At 34.1% G+C, this 18007-nt stretch overlaps 1 protein-coding gene and 1 long non-coding RNA gene across 2 annotated transcripts; both read left to right on the plus strand.

The window, feature by feature from the left end:
* The first annotated feature begins 1014 nt into the window (after positions 1-1014).
* Positions 1015-3040, plus strand: LOC145103038 (uncharacterized). Its single transcript, XM_079040573.1, has 2 exons — positions 1015-1237; positions 2026-3040. Exons 1-2 carry the CDS (start codon positions 1153-1155, stop codon positions 2895-2897), a joined length of 957 nt encoding a protein of 318 aa, XP_078896699.1. The 5' UTR covers positions 1015-1152; the 3' UTR covers positions 2898-3040.
* Positions 3041-7208: 4168 nt separating this feature from the next.
* On the plus strand, positions 7209-8324 carry LOC145072386 (uncharacterized). The gene is made up of 3 exons (XR_013691001.1): positions 7209-7662; positions 7807-7884; positions 8015-8324. It is a non-coding gene; the product is annotated as an uncharacterized LOC145072386 (long non-coding RNA).
* Positions 8325-18007: the final 9683 nt, after the last annotated feature.

An 18007-nucleotide genomic window follows, 5' to 3' on the forward strand; every position in this document is an offset into this window, starting at 1 on the left:
ATGGTTTTAGTATTAAATTAAAAACGAAATTTTTGGTCATGATTTTTGGGATGTTACACAGTTAAAACAAGTTAGCTTTCTTATGTACAAAAAATAAGAAAGTGCCAATGTGTGAACACGGATAAGAGGTAGTTACCCTCCTAAGTCATTTTCCCTTTAAGTTACCGGTTAAAACATGTATTAGCCGGTAATATTGGTGTAATTTAAACAGTTAAAACAAGTTAGTTGTTTTATTATGTACAAAAAAAAAATTACCAATATGTGAACACGGATAAGAGGTATTTACCCTCCTAAGTCATTTTCCCCAATATTTATTAACTTTGTAAGGTTACAAGGATTGTGCAATAATCTTATCTCGACCCTCCATTTATCATAGGGCTTTATGAAAGAGAATAGTCGGTTTAATTATAACCTAACGATTAGAGTTATTATTTAGTCATTTTCCTTTTCTCTATATTATTATGTCAACTCTATGCTTGAGTATGTAGCATCCATATCGAAACTTGCCACATTTTTGTTTGGCAGTCGTAGTACTGAGGTGATTTTGAAAAAAAAAATCATGTGTTTTGCCAATAACTTTAAACCAAAGATCGGATTAGTGACAACACTTCATTGCTAAACCAAATTAGCAACATACTTTCATCATAAATCTCTCCACAATTATAGAAAAAAAAAGAGCAGTGAAAAACTTTGTTATGTATTTTATATATAGCGTGGTACGTATGTTTCACAATACAATTTCTAATTAAAAGGTTTTCAAATACGTACGTCAAGTAATAATGCTTTTCTTTGTGACTAAAAGTTGGCACATGTTTCGTCTTTGGAAGTCAAAACCACCCCAACAAATGTCAATCTAAAAAGTTGAACAACCCCCCAATAATTGCGCAAGAACAACCACCATCAAATCCAATCAGACTATTCACCACAAAACTCATAAAAATATTATTCACATGTGACAACATTTCACCCATAAGACTTTTGCAGGATCGACAAGGAGAAAGAGAGGGAACTTCCACGAAAGCATCCCCTCCCCCACCTCTCTCTCTTCTTCTCCGGTCACCATATATATATATTCTTTCTTTTCATGGTCAGTTATATATTGATTTCCTTCTGTAAGTTTCATTACTTTTTCCTTGTTTCAAGTTCTTTATAATGAATATGGATCGAGAAACATCGCTGGATTCAATTCCTTTGTCATCAGGAGTCGATGAACAATACGATGATTCGGCTTTAGAAGGTAAAGTTTTGATCTCTTTCGGTTTTCTAGATTTCTTGAATGAGTGATTTTGATATAGGGTGTACAGGAAAAGTGAAATCAAATCAAATAATGGCAACCAATCAAACTTACAGTTTGTTTTTCTGTTGGAAATTGTAAGAATATTAATATTGGTTTGGCCTTTTGTTTCTATAGCTGAAAATAAAAAGCGCACTTCCCCGTATTAAAATACGAAGTTGTTTCCCCGTATCAAAATACGACGTTGTTCTAAAAGATAGTATATAATTTTTTTTCATTATTAAATGTCTCTTTCATATAATTTTTAAAATGTTTTTTGTCGCTATATATCCTAAAATTCAACAAAAAACAGCTTCTTGCTTTTTATGGAGTTTGGCCCCAGCAAGTATATTTAACAGATTGTTTTTTTATATATCTTTATACAACTGAAAAAACTGTAATTAAAAAAAATCTACCAAAACTACCAAGGTTTTTGTCTGGAGATTGAACTTTTTAATTCCGTTCACTTATATTGTGAAATTCAATAAAAAAACGTTACAATTTCATGAATTCTACCTTTAAATAATAAGTTCATATTATAAATTATTGGTAATGTTATATGCAACCAAAAAACTACAACACAAGAATCGGAAAGTCAAAAAGATCTAAAACCCAATACAAGTGAAAATTGATCCCATTAACTAGAAACCAAACTTTCTTTGGTTCGTTTTCCGTATAAACAAAAAACTAAAATTAAACCAAAGCATGCTAACCCGTATAGTTGTCATCTTCTTGACGTTTATTGATCACAGGTGTCGCTGCAAATGTTAAGTTGTTGCTAAAATTGGTTCAAGATCATAAGGATGCTTGCCAAACCCATAAACATGATGGTCGAAGGATGCTGAGGGTGGCTGGGATGATGACCATCCTTGACATGGTCCGAACCCGTATTCAAAAATGTCAATCCTTCGGGGCTGATCGATCCGAGTTAAGACGTTGCAATAGCGATATGCGAACTAGTATTGTTGAAAACGAGAAGCGATCAACCGAATCACATGTCGTTGATGACAAAGAGAAACTTAAGAGACAGTTGAGTGCCAGCTCAGCGGCTCGTAAAAGCCTAGAGGCCATGTGTTCAAGTTTGGGAAAAGAAAAAGAAATCATGATGGGTGAGTTAGCCCGAAAAGCCCATGAATTAGCCGAAATGGAGGATCATATCGAAGATCTAAAAGCTCAAAACGATTCGTTGTTGGAAAGGGTTAAAGATTGTGCGGAGGTCCATGAGCCTGGAGTGAAAGAACCTCAAGAAACATCCTCGGTTTATGAGCATAACAAGGCCCTTAAAGACCAACTTATGAGATCGCTTAATGGGTATAGAAATATGAAAAAGAACCTCACGGAAGTCCGCGAGGAGAATCTTTTAATGCAATCAAAGATCGAGGAAATGGCGATTAAAGTTGGTGCAAGCCTCGAGAAGATTAGAAGGTATAGACAAAATCATAATGAAAATAATGAAGAGCTTTCGGATATTGAAGAGGGGATTTTGGAACTTGAGCATATATCAAAGTGTTTTGATATTGGTGATAGAAAAAAAGGCATGAAGCGCAGTGAATGTGGTCATGTGAATAAGAAGAATAGTGTTCCGAAACCTATCCGAGCTTCAGAAAGACGAGGGGTACTTTAGAAGGATCGATATGCATGTAGTTTGTCGTAGATATCAGAGAAGATCGATACTGATAAAGTGCTTACGCCAACAGAAAACCCTACCAAGGAGTTTTTCTTGATGGAGCAAAAAAATAAAATTTCGACAGTGGATTGTTGTACGGCAATGGATGAAATTATTAAAAAAAATTAAAAAAAAAACACCAAAATATTAATTTATATTGTGATTCATAGATAAAGTGGATAGATATGTATCATTTATCTGTATTTTCTATTATTTTAATATCTTTTAAGTTCTATTTCTTTTCTATGAATAAATTTGTAAAAAAAAAAAAAAAAAAAAAAAAAAAAAAAAATCAATTTGTTTGTAAGAACTAAGTTTTTTAGATGGAGCATATCTTAAGTGGGCCACAAGTGACCCATGTTATGTTTGTTAGATCTAGGAAGTGATAATCTAGATCATGAACTCGTGTTGTTATTATGTATTATGTATGGTCCGGTTGTTAGTAAGTATATCCTGAGTGCAATATGCCTCCTTTTTGTTCAAAATAGTACGAAATTTTATGATTACGGCTTGCCAAATTCTATATCTCCTCATATCGTTTTTCCATAGTTGGATGTTTTGATGTCCGACACCATGCCACCACCAACGCGTGCTCCTCCTCCAATGTCTACCATGTTGGAGGTTTTTCGTTATTTTTCGCGACTGTGACCACTTTTTCTTTCTTTTTCCCTCTCCCTCTAGGTTTCCTAGGTTTCCGACTACATCCCGCTTGCGTCTCAGCAACCGTATTTTGCGTTTCTTGTGTGAGTGGTGGTTGTGTGGCTGTTTGTGTGGGTGGTGGTTGTGTGGTTGTTTGTGGAATTGAAGCAAATGTGTTGAAAATGTTTTGTTGAAGATTTGGATTTTGTTGCATATATGGCGATGTGGGATTGAAAAAGTTGCCGAAAAATAATAGTTGTTGTGAGCTTTGCGAGTTGAGTAGGTTCATGTAGCCCTCATATTAAGCGAAATCGAGCAGAATGGATGTGTTTGTGTGTGGATGAGGAGTGTTCGAGTTTTGATCCTAATTTGGTTGAATGAAAAATTGTTTGAGTTGTGTGTAATAAGATGAAGTGAAATAGAGGTTTGTGTAGGTAAAAAATAAAGTGAATATGTGTATTTATATATAGGGAAAACCACTCTAAAACCCTATGTATTTTGCCTCAATGCCTAAATAAACCATTATATTTATTTTATGATCAATTTAACCCTTATTAATATAATTTTTTCCCATTTAATGCTTTTTAACCGGTTGCAATTTGGCAACCGGTAACAATACTCACGTGCTATCAATTACACAATAAAGGTTAAGTCTAAAAGATGTTGTCGGCTTCAAAATCACTAAATCGTTTCTCATCGACTTCTTCTTTCATGGCAACTGTTGCAGAATGGGTGATCGATCAAGTGGTTTGTTCTTCTTCTTCGTTAACTTCACACTATAAAAACTTGTTGTGAACAACCAGATATATGGACTTCGACTACCTGGAAGAACACTGGCCGACATTTAATTACGTGCCCAAATTCTCTGGTATATGACATTCTAGCCTTGATTGATTTGATTTTGTAATGCTTACTCAGATACTACACTTTTTTGTAGGATCCTTCAAAATATTGTAAATTTTTTGTATGGGTAGATGAGGATTTGGGTATGCACTTGTATAAGAGTAAAATTAATGAGTTGCATAGGGAGAATATGGAATTGTTCAAGGAAAATATGAACCTTTCAAAGAAGAATATGGATCTGGAGAAGGAGAACTTGGTTCTGCTGAAGGAGTTAATGAAGCTTAAGGTCAATGAAAAACAGGAGCCTGATATATTCCTATGGAGGTTGATGATGTTTGGTATTGTTGTGGTTAGCATCTTTATTTTGTTTCTGTTTATGTAATTGGCCTAGTTAGGTTAATCTAAGATGGTTAATTATATAATAAGGTGAAGTTGGTTTTACGTTTTTCTAACTTTTGTAATGGAATTGTGATGTTGGTTTATTAAGCACATTTGTAATGGAATTGTGATTTTGGTTTTTATACACATTTGTTTTTTGAAGATAATGTGGGTTTGTGAGTACTTGGATTGTATCAGGTTCCTTTGTTATAGTTGGACAGTTTTACCCTTGTGTTATAGTTGTGGTTTTGTGAGTACTTGGACATTTTTAAGATTTTTGTTATGGTTCATTTGATTAATATGGAATGGAATGAAATGAAGACTTGAATCAAAAATAGAACATGAATGGAATGAAGATTGGAATTAGGGACAGAAAAGAGAAACAAGAATGGAATCAATAATACAACAGAGCTGGAATGAATATCGGAATCAGGAACAAGAATGGAATGAAGACTGGAATCAGGAACCAAAAAAAAAGTATTGTAAATGGAGCCTAGACACAACAACAACTGCATAGGAAAGTAATATGATGCAAAAGTCATTTTCGAAACAGGGACAGAAAAGAATCGAACCAAATGCATAATGTTTGAATAATGTTTGTCTCAACACCAAATGCATATTGTTTGAATAAAAACCAACAATCACTTTCTGATAAGCAACCCAGTGGATGTACTAATGTGGGACAGAATGAAGATTGGAATGGAATTGAACATAGAACACAAACATCAGCCATTTAAGCTTACATTTTTGTCATGGTTTTACCCTTTTCCAAAGTTTTCTACTTACATTTTTTTTGCATTCTTGAATTGCTATTCTTTACCCGAAATTAGTAAAAACGCAACTTCCATTACAAGTGTGCTGCAAAAAAATTAATTTTTTGATGTTGATGATTTTGCCCTCGCTGATACTTTCGGTTATTAGCACACCAAACAACCACCATTACCATAAAATTGAGTATAATTACATGTTTTTGTCCAAAACAAACAAAACTAAACAGAAACAAACAAAAATTTGTCCCCAATTTCATGATTTATGTGCTCTTCTTTGTCAAATTCTTCATCTGAATAGCTCAATTCACCATCATCACATGGCAGTTCAGGCAATTTCATTTCTCCTTATACCTAATCACTCAAAAAAGGATCCCATGTTGTCTTGTCCATTGAAGAATGAACATATTCTTCCTCTTCATACTCGTCATCTGTGTCATTCAAACTGTCCATATACACTTCAACAAATTGATGGGAACTTGAAAACATAGTCCCTGTTTACGGTTTCCTTAAACAATAAATGCAAACAACAAATTAAGAAAAACGACACCTCATGCCTTTGACGAACAGAATAAACAACAAAGATGGATCGATTACCTTTTTTCGTGAAGCTTCCCCTGATCCACCAAGCCTTTTGCTCGATCCTGCTTCCGTTCTTCATTTCAGTAATTCCGATGGCAGGCTACAAATGACGAAGGGTTTTCCCGCATAGTGATAATAACCTGTTCAGGTTATACTGGATAATTGAGATAGGTTAGATGGTTAGGATATTAATAGGGGTTAAATTGATCATAAAATAAATATAATGGTTTATTTAGGCTTTAAGGCAAAATACATAGGGTTTTAGAGTGGTTTTTCCTTATATATAAGTTAAAATGGATTTTTTTTAAACTTTCTGACTGTTTCAGAACGGTCTCTTTTTTGACTGTTCGACATTGCAAGCCGATAATTCATTCATTGCCTTCCGTTGCCAGGAAAACGCGCAATGCCATAATGCCTAAAACGCCCAAGGGGCGGTGTTCCATCCGTTATACCGGCGTTTTCTTAGGCATGTCATGATAACGCATAAGGGTGTTGCCCACACCGAGTCGTCTAAGAAAATATCAATCGATTTAAACAAACACTAAAAGGAACTATAACGAATCGAAACCGATAGAATAACAGACCATATTTTCTTTAGTTTGACAAAAATAAGCGACCCTCACCACCATAATTATATACATTATAAAAAGTTTATGTTATTATGGATGTTTAAGATTTTTAATGTTTATTATAGATGTTTAGTACTATGTTTTTTTTGATAAATCAGAATATCAAATACAACATTATAACTCATAATAGCTCAAGAGTCTCGGCTCCGATTGTGTTTTGTAAACAAAGACTATAATTTCATTTTATTGTGGATAAAAAAAAGCAAAAATTGTTTCATGTTTCTAGGCTTAAAGCATGTTGGATAAATGGTAAATGCAAGAATTCTTATATATATATATATATATATATATATATATATATATATATATATATATATATATATATTAAAGGGGAGCACTTCTTAGGAATAGTGCCTAACCTGGTACTATTCCTCGGGTTACCATAGGGGTTACAGGTTTCCTTCCCGATTCTTCCGCTCACATTATCTTCCTCAGCTATCTACCCTTTTCGTCCCTATCCTCTTCTGCTTCATCGACTTCGAATCAACTGACCGTCGTTATCTTACTTCCACATCTTCTCTACTCCAATCGGTGGCTTCCAACGAAACATCGTCGTCTCAGGCTTTGCTCCATCTAACTTTCAACGACTCTCCTACCGCTTATCTGCATCTTCTACCCCCCACCCACCGACTCATCGATCTTCAACATCAGACTCGTCACAGTTAAGACCCAAAAACCTCTCACCACTACCACCCTATACGCCGCTGCTCACAATCTTCTCCACCGAATCACCTCAAAGCTTCCAACTTGGTTTCCAGGTCTTCGTCATACCCTTATGTCGACTGGGCCTCTTCCTTTCGTTTTAGGGCTTTACAGAGAGGGCAACCCTTGATGATGCTGGTGCGGACCATTGCAGACACTACTGAAAGAAAGCAATTTGATGAGGTAACTTAAAGCTTTTAGATTTCTATTGGTTGTTGGGAAACAAATAAAAGGGCCATTTTCTTCCATACAGGTATACCCTCCAAATTACCCACCCCAGCTCCATCTGCTATGCTGATTTCAGTCACATTTTTTTGGTGTTGTTAGGATTAGAAGACTGAAACGTACAAGCACCGACATCTTTTTTGTTGATGATTGGCAGCTTCTGTGTCAATTGTGAATGAGGTAAGTCGTTTACTTCCTGTTATTTTCCCTCAATCTATGGTGTTCATATGTTTGATTATTGTAACTCGATTCCGGTTATTTTCCTTTCTCAATTTGATTCAAATTCCGTCTTCACGGTACGCTGATGAAGACGAAATTGATTACACTCCCCTGTATCGATAACAGGTTCGCTTTCTATTCCCTTTTATTTTTTCCTTCGTTTTATAAATTAAACCCCTATTATGTGTTTATTATGTGTTCGTAAAAAAGAGAAGTAATGATGAAATTAGCCTAGGTCGTTTTTTTTATTTCATTGATTTTTGAAGAGGAAACCTTTGAAACGCCCCACCTCAACCAGGGTACTGTTCCTCGGGGTTACCATCGCCGCTCAAGTTAGAGCTATCAAAATCCATCGCTTTCTACTATTGAATCATGCCTCTCACTGATAACAGAACCATAGTTGTTTCTGCTGCTGATGGCCATGTTAGTTGTTTCATAGATTATGTCATTTACATTATAATGTTAGTTCCTCACTTAGTTTCAAATATATACATTGATCTTTTGTTTTGGTTTAATTTATGTTTGTTCTGATTACAGTTCATTACTAATCGAAAAAATGATAACTTTTCAAATATTTTCTCGATTTTTTATTACTGCTTAAAATGTGTGCATTGTTTTTTTAGGTCTGTGTAGAAATAGAAGACCGGATCACCTACATGGAATATAGTTTTGCCTCCTCAGTTGTTTAAATGATTGACATATGCTTTTAACGTACATATGTTGATCTTTATTTCGTGAACCTTTTCGTTTGGAATTGTAAACACACGACAAACTAGCAGTTTTGGGGGCGTTGTTAGTGGACTCGGAAAAGGAGTGACTGTTATTGGTATTGGTCTTCTTCTTTAGGTCTATGATCTTTATGTCACTTCATTCAAAATTGGTTTCTGTCTGTTTGAATTGTACCCTGTTATAGGAGGAGTTATCATATTCCCACCAAAATCAAACTAACAAAAACACAAATTTTCATCAAATTTAATCATGTCAATGTGGTATTTGACATCTATAGCTTGAAGATATGGAAAGAAAAAGACCTGTTTGCAGATACTTGAAGGTGTTTGCTATAAATAATATATATATAAGGAGGCTATTTTGGTCTTTTGTAAGAGGTGGATCCCACTTTGGAGGCCGAAGACATCTATAATGCTTTTTCTTAGATATTTGAATGAACATTTTTTTTTGTATATACCATACTACAATAGAAACAGAACCTGTAAACTGCTAATTAGTGCATAGTAATGACTTTTTCACGATAAAATTTAATATATTGATTTTATCATTATTTCTATCAAAATTATATTATAAACCCAATTTCTCACATGGCAATAATGTTTTTGAAAACATATTGAAGGGTAATTTGGTCCTTTAATATATAACAACACAGCCCTTCAAACCCCCAACCCCAGCAGCTGCATCACCAAGAACGGAACCAAATTATGCTGCCAATTCCTCAGCAACCAGGCCTGCCAACAATGCACCCGAATACTTAGCTACCACCAGTTCCGGCCTTCGTTTAGTTTTTTCCTGAGTAGGAAAAAAATTGACTTGGGAATACTGGTAAGTAGTTTTTATAGGGCTAAACGCAAGAAATAGCAATCTACTTTTCTATATTTGTTTATTGGCTCATTGTACTTTCACTTTTCTCTTATTAAAGCAATATACTTTTACAAATCTAACCATTTATAAAATGAAAGTTGTTATATTTGATCTTTTAATCTTTTTACATTAATTACAAAATTGCCCCTTTCAACATATCATATTTTCTCAACAGGTGAGATTAAGATGTGGATCAAAAGTTGAAGTTGCCGATATAGATGAACCTAGCCGTTGCGAGTACCCCCACCCCCCCCCCCCCAATTTATTTATTTTATTATTTTTATTGTGAATTGTGAGTAAAAATTTTAATTGCAGATACTCGACGTTATTAACTACTCCAGCCCTTTGCCAAGAAGGAAGACTCAAGGTACACATGTTTTTCATCATTTTGTCTGTGAAAAGACAAAATGCCCTTCTCATTGTAAAAGAATAACCTAAGAAAGATTGTATGGAATGTTTTGGGAGCTACAAGATAAACTAGAAGCAGTGAAAATGGAACAACCACAAGGTCACGATGAGCTTTAAGTATTTTTCATACCATTTATTGTGGAAAAAGCAAAAAAAATGACTGATTTGTCCTTTTATTCCATATTTGGGATGAACTTGCTGAATAGGATCAATACAACACTTCCATGAGATATATGGAGTGAGGCTTATAAGAATATAGTTGTTTTTTTCGAGGGGACTAGAATTGGTAAAAATCTAGAGCATTGATGTTATAGTAAGTTGTACCTCATGCATTGGAAGTTGAACCTTTCCATGAACTGTATTAGATAATCTTGAGAGGTAGATACAGATGTGTTGGGGGATTGTGATTCTATTCTTTTGCAAAAAAATGCTCTTTAAAATGGTGAATTACATAATTTTCTTATGTGGTTCTTAATTTTTTGATGCAAGAAATATCAATATACTTATATTTTTTATTTTTCTATTATAGCATTTTACTTTCATATCTCCATATTACAATATTGTATATTAGAAAAACTATCTGTTTATGGGAATGTCATCCTTATACTAATCAATTTTTGTTGCCATGATTGAGTAGATTTTCAAACTACAATGTGCTAACAATATTTGTTTTGTAAGTATTTTTTTAAAAAACATTTACTCAATAAGAAAGAAATTAAAAGGTATAATGTTGTAATAGAAAGAAATGAAAGTTGGATGTTATAATAAATAAATAAATGAAATGGGCCATGTGTAATGTGAAATGGTAAAAAAGATATCGTTTTGTCATTTTTTGTAGTGGGGCTTATGTGATGGGTAGGCACTTGGAAACATATGAAATGGGCTATGTGTAATGAGCCCGTACGAAATGTTTGGCCCATGTGAAATGGATTGCTTGCGAAATCACCAAACAAAGTTTTCTCTAACCTAACTCGTGTATTTATGTATTACCACTTAATATTGATATTAACTAGGTGGGGAACCCCCGCGTGACTAAACTACCCCTATGTAAAATTATTTTGTTCTTATTTCAATTTTGCTGAAAAACCTGTTGCATCCAACTCCCGCAACGCGGGGGTTTCCCACCTAGTTTATATTAACTCAAATGGGAATTTATAATATAGTTTTGTTTTGTCCCATTTATAGGACTATTCACTATTTGGATAAACCGAATTGTCCAATTGGATAATTTGGACTGGACTATTTGGTTCGGATATCCAGATTTTTGGATTGATTTTTAGCAAAACTGAATTATTATTTTGGATTCCGGATTGGTTTTGGTTTATAAAATAAAAACCGAATAGTCCAAAAAACCGAATAATAATTTATTTATTTATTTATTTATATTATACCCTTAATCTTTTATAAATTTACTAAATTATATTGTTAATAGATTAGAAAACTCATGCGATATAATACCTTAATATGTATTTCTTATCAAAATGCTTTTTTATACAAAATACTAAACTACGATATATTTTTCTTAGTAGCTTTTTTATAAATTTTAATATACGACTAAACTTTGTTTAGTTTACTTTATAGAGTTGGATAATATTCAAGTTATATAATATTTAAAATGTTTTGTCTCTTAAAAACCGAATTGTAAAAAGCGATCCAACTAAAATTGTAATTTGGTTGGATCGGATCGGATTTAAATTTAGTTTGGATTATTCAAATTCATATTTTGAAAATCGAAATTAATTTGGATTCACTTGATTGGATCGGATCGAACCGATCCATCCAAACGAACACCCCTACCCATTTAGTCGTTTGTATTTATATCAAACTAGGATTTTACTCGCCGCGTATTGTAGCGATAATAATGTATTTGAGAAGTAGTAGAAAGTATGTTTTTGCATGTTGAATAGAACTTTAGGAAGATTTAAGCCGACAAACCACAATAGTTAGGGGTCAAAGTCATACCAAACAAAGATAATAAAAAACGTATTATATATGACATGTATAAGTAAGTAAGATTTTTTTTTAAGCTAATGAACGGAAGTTCAAAAAATTAAAAACAAATTACATGTGACCTGACTCATATGTAAAAGAATAAGCACGAAAACATATAAAAAAATTACGTTGAAACGTGGACGAACTCGGATTTATACCAACATGTAAATAAAAAAACAAATAATTTTTTTTGAATCAACGAACTTAACTTCTAAATTTACGCCGAAACATTGATTACCTTTATTTATGTTGTCACATACAAATGGTTAGAAAATCAGAGGGGTGGTAACTATAGGAAAACCAGATTATATATTACTGGAGATAAAACAAAAGTTTAAAAAATAAAAATAGTGAAATTGACATTTTTCAAAGTTCAAATACATGGGTGAATATGACATTTTAAAAAGTAAAAGGTTCAAAATGTTATTTAATAAAGTATAAAGATGATAACAATAGAAAATTAGTAGAGTGACTTAAATTGCCAAAAGTTAAAAGTGATTGAAGAATGAAAATGAAAAATAAGAATCTCACGTTACATCTAAGTCCTTCGTCGGCTAAGGTGTACATCCACCGAACAATCACTCGATATATTTACAACGAACATTGTGACTCGAGATTTCAAAGCGAATACCTAACACTAGTTTTACTTAAAACAATTGCTTTTTAGTTTCTCTTGGTTTTAAAACCACACCACACGGTAGAAAATTGCACATTTATTAGGCGGTTTAAAACCGAAATCGTACCATTTCATTGTGTGGTATAAAAACTAAAACCACATTGTTGGAAAAACTGCAAAACCGCACCCTTTGAAAAATAGTACATTCCGGTTTTAAAATTAGAAAAACGGATGCTTGTTGTTTGTGGATTGGTTTTGGCCTAAAATCGCATCATCTCACCCCTAATAGACTTGTAATGACAACATAAATGTGTAAATATGAATACAAGCTTTAGGAAGGCTTTTATATCACAAAATGTCTTAGAAGGAATGAAATATGTTAAAGGAATTGAAATATAAAAGAATTAGAATCTCTTAAGTGTTTGGTTGACATTTAATGAACTATGTTCTTTGGTTTTCAGATTTGTCAAAGGAAACAGAAAGAAAATTATGTAATATAACTAAAATACTCATTTATTAATTTTTTCTAACTTGTAACTATTTTAAAAAAATGATATTTTTTAATTAATAATCTCTTACCCGCTTAAACCTATGTGGGCTTGTTGGCATGGGTGAACGCGAGTGCGTGTGGGTAGGGCTAGGGTGGGTGTCAAATGTTGTTTATGCGGGCGTGTGAGTATGCATGTGGGTGTAGGGTAGGGTACGTGAGTATGGGTGTTGTAACACTCGTTTTCCAGGAATGGGTTGTTTTCGTGTTGAATTAATCTAACAACGAGTTTTTAGGTTTCTGACGGAACGCAGTGCGACTTCTATATTTCGCGACACAGGCCACGTCAATAAATAGCAACGTGACCATGCATTGGTGTCACCAACCTCCACCTCTATAATGTCCATTATGAAGCCATATCCCCTTACATGTGTTTTTCAGTGTGGTGACCCCGGAAGTGTGTTTGAAGAAGGTGATCAAGGTCCTTAGTGCAAGAGCATCCTCCCAAAACCTTAGAACAAATTGGAATTATCTTCTAGGTATCTTGAAGTAGAAAAATGTAGGTGCATGCGTTTCCTTTGTATTTTTTTTCGAAAAAAAACCCCTCAGCTTTGTCTTTTTCTTTTCCAGAAAAAAACCTCTTAACCTTCTAACTGCTTCTAAATAAACCCACAACTTTTTAATTTTTCTCGAAAAAAACCCTCAATTTAACAATTTATTTGGAAAAAAATGACTAAAAGGGTCATATCGAAAAAAAAATAGAAAAATACCATGTCTTTTTCATTCGAAAAATAAATTTAAAGTTTAATATGAAAAAAACACAAAGTATAAGGTAATTTATGGGATTAACCTAAAGTTTAGCCATGCTTATGAATGTAATGAAATCATATACAAAACAAAAGACATTTACAAGTCAAACCTATTAGGGTAAATTGCAAGAAAGTCATTATCTTACCATAAACTTTTGATTTTGACAACGATTTTTTTTCTTAATTATGTCATTATATAATTTTCTTACATCATCAACAAAATGACCGGTTCTTCTTGTTTTCTCGGCAACCACTTTTCCCGAATTGCAATAAAGTCACTATGTGTACCAAAATTTAGATTTTGACAACAAGTTTCAAATTGTAAGAAAGTCACTATATTACCATAAAATTTTGATTTTGACACTACAGTTTTTTTTTCTCAATGTCAACCAATTGACCGATTCAAGATATGTTATTATGGTTTAGAAGCTCGATTAGTACAACAAATAAATGAAGGCCGACCAGATGGTTGAAACTCACTTTCAGGTTAGTGAAAATTGTTGGATTAGTGTCTAAGTTCGTAACTATATTTGGTAAGTACTTGACCCGGTTGTGCATGGTCCTTTTGGATTGCCTTCACCAGAGCAATATGATAGGATGATTTATGAATAAAGAGGTTATTATGGTTTATTAATATATTATATGATTAATATATTAAAGGATAAATCATATAGTTTAATTAATATTAGACAAGAATTAATTATGTGGCTAAAAGAGATTAATTAAATAAAAGGGACTAGAACTGTCAATTGTGTGATAGTTGCCTTTTGGGTTGTGGATCCTTATGGATCATGGGGTGGACGAAAATAAGGTGTATGGACTCCTTGAATTCGTCCAAGCCCTAATCTAGAAGGATCTTTGGACTGCTTAAGGCCTAGTAATCCAATTAGGGTTTCAGGTTATAACCCTAGCAGCTCAAGTATTTAAAGGACCCAGAGGCTACAGAAATCGGCTACCAGAAACCCTAAGGAGTTCCTAGAGCTGATTTTGTGCCCTCAACCTCTCTCCATATCATCCTCTTGCTTCTTGTTGTTTATAAGCCATTAGAGGTGTGACAATTGTGACTCTAAGCTCCAAGGATAACAAGATTCAAGCTTCCAAGAAAGAGGTAATCATCTAGATCTACTTTGTCTTGTCAATTTCGAATTATATATCATAGATCTAGGGTTTGCAAGTCTTGGATGAAAAGCACGTTCATTAGAGAAACCAGATCCAAGCATTAGGGTTTGTATGTGCACATATGAATGTTCTTGTGGCTCAACCCCATCAGTGGTATCAGAGCCTTGATTAGCTTCTCTTGAATTTGATTCTTTGTATTTTGATTCTTGCTTAATATCAAATTTTCTTGCTCTCTGCCTGATGAAGTCGGCGAGTCCCATTGTGGACTCGACGAGTCCATAAGGGGACTCGGCGAGTTGAAGCGTTAGACAGAGGGAATTTCGGAATTTCTTGCTGTTTTGCTTAAGGATAATTACCTAAATTGTTTTAGTCTAATAAAATTCGAATTTTATTACCTTTTTATCAATATCCTCATCAAAACAAAAGATAATTACCAATTTTTTAAATAATAATTTCCTTATATGATAATACTTGATTATTTAAATTAATTGTTGAATTATCTTGCAAGTAATGTTGACTAGATCAAATTTAGATAATTATTAAATTAAATGCTTAATTGAAAATTATATGCTATTTGATCTTTGTGTTTTGAAAAAGTTCAAAACTTGTCCTCAAGTTTTGAAATTTAAATTTTATGATTAAAATGTTTAACTTTAACTATTTAAATTTCAAACCCTAGAATTTTACAAGTTTAAAATTCAACCTTATACTTTATAATATTATAAGATTAATATATATATATATATATATATATATATATATATATATATATGTATGTATGTATGTATGTATGTATGTATGTATGTATAACTTAAATGCTAATGTTACCGTTAGTAGACCTCATTCACGAAACCGATCTATAAGGGGGTATAAGGTTATGGCTTATAAAATGGCCATTTAATGGGTGTCCACTCTCACCCACCGCTTCCTTGATTGGTGGAGGATCGTTAGCCGAACGGGTAGGATAGGGCAACCCCTTCTCATTAATAAGTATAATGAATCTATATAAAGTAACTAAATGTTTTTACAAAATTCCCAATCTTAGTTACTTTAGGCAAAGTGAATTGATGCAATCCCATGAAATTACACTTTGTACCCTTGCTAAGAAGTTAGTGGAGCGTGTGTGGTTAACCGGCACACTAATTGGTTCTAAGCAAAGGTGGCAAAGGGTGACTCATTGTTTGTCATAGTTCGATAGAGCGTGTGTGGTTAACCGACACATCGAATAGGTGACTTAACAATAAGGGCACCATGTACATTTGCATGGTTATTCACACCCGCTTTGTGATCCTCGGCATCCCAGTCACAAACTTGAGTGGCATATCGAGATTGAAACATGTCATTGAAAATTTCAATGAAATCTCAAAGGAATCTAGGATTTTCAATACATTAAAACTTAATCTTTTTTTCTTTTTCATGGTGGAGAATTAGTGAATCGTCATTCACTTACCTTCAAATTATTTGCATGTTAGATTACGACATCCCTTTTCTAATATGTAAATAATGTTGTTGGATCCTAACCCTAATTTCTCATTTTGGGTGTTTAATTAGGGATTCATTTCTAATCAAACTTTGTTCTTTTCTATTTCAGATGTCGAACTCAAACAACAATAATGCTTGAGGCTCAACCTCATCCGGCTCGTTCTCACTCATGAACTTGTGTGGGAGAGTGATCTTTGACGGGTCCAATTTCAATGATTGGATCCGTAACATCCGAATGGTCACTCGTTACGAGGACAAAGAGTATGTCCTCGATAAGGAGGTAAAGGAGGAGAACATCAACACTGCTACTCCCGAAAAAATCGCTGCCTTTGAGGCCCATGAACATGATGCCACGAAAGTCCATTGCATCATGCTAGAGACTATAGCTACTGAACTACAAAAGTCCTACGAGGACTACTGTCCCTACGAGATACATCAAGACTTGGTGGACCGGTACCACCAAAGTGCGTGGCAAGAAAGGTATGAGATCATCACTTCGATGATCACTGCCAAAATGGGTAATGGAGAGTCTTTTACCGCTCATATGCAAAAGATGCTGAGATATGTTGATTGCCTGCTGAATTTAAATGTTAACTTCGATGAAGAGCTGGCAATTGACATTATCCTTCACTCCTTGCCTCCCTACTACAACCAATTCCGCATGACCTGCCACATGAATAAGGAAGAGGTCACCTTGAGAAAGCTTCAAGGATGACTTAGGACTGCTGAGAGCAATCTCAAGGATAAGTCTATTGCATCAACTCCCACTCTAACCGTTGCTCTTGTTTTGGCCATTGGGCAAGGGAGGGGTAAGAAGAGGAAGGATCCTTCAAAGAGCCACCACAAGGGAAAATCCCAAGATGGTACCTCTTCTAGTGGAACCAAAGTTGGTTTTGCTAAGCCCAACTCTAACCCGAAGGAGGTAGAGTGCCACTGCCATAAGATAGGGCATTGGAAGAGAAGCTGCCCGGAATATCTGCAAGCCATCAAGGATGGGAAGATCAAGCCATCTTTCGCAGTTATTTACACAATTAAATCTAATGATTCATCACATTCTATTTCTTGGGTTCTTGATACAGGATGTGGTTTTTCACATATGTTCTGATTTACGGGGACTAAGAAGAGATAGGGATGTGGAGCGTGGAAGGATAAATCTAATCATGGGGAACAGAAGATCGTCGCATGTCACCAAGATTGGAGTGTATTCTCTAGCACTTAGTAATGGACTAGGATTAGGTTTAAATAATTGTTTCTATTCGCCAGATATGGCAAGAAACATCATTTCATTTCATGGTTTGTTTAGACAAGGATTTAGATATTCATTTGATAATGAGAAAGGTTCTATTTATGCTTATCTAAATGGTGTTTTATATTTTGAGGCATTGCCTTGTAATGGAATTTATGAAACTGTGATGGTTGTAGATAACTTAGGAAATGATGTGTTGTGTGTGGATTCTTCCAATAGTATGGATAAAGCATTATTGTGGCATTGTCGTCTTGGACATGTTAACAAGAAACGCATAGCCCAACTCCAAAAGGATGGACTGTTGGAGTCATTCGATCTTAGGGACGATGACG

This window comes from Lactuca serriola, chromosome 1 (genome assembly GCF_051521515.1).
Source record: "Lactuca serriola cultivar US96UC23 chromosome 1, Lser_US96UC23_V15, whole genome shotgun sequence".
Taxonomy (NCBI): Eukaryota; Viridiplantae; Streptophyta; class Magnoliopsida; order Asterales; family Asteraceae; genus Lactuca; species Lactuca serriola.

Excerpts from the sequence above, each read along its gene's own strand:
- LOC145103038 (XM_079040573.1), top strand. The coding sequence starts at position 1,153 with ATGAATATGGATCGAGAAACATCGCTGGATTCAATTCCTTTGTCATCA. Across the intron at positions 1,238-2,025 it reads CGATGATTCGGCTTTAGAAG|GTGTCGCTGCAAATGTTAAG; the intron begins GTAAAGTTTTGA and ends TATTGATCACAG.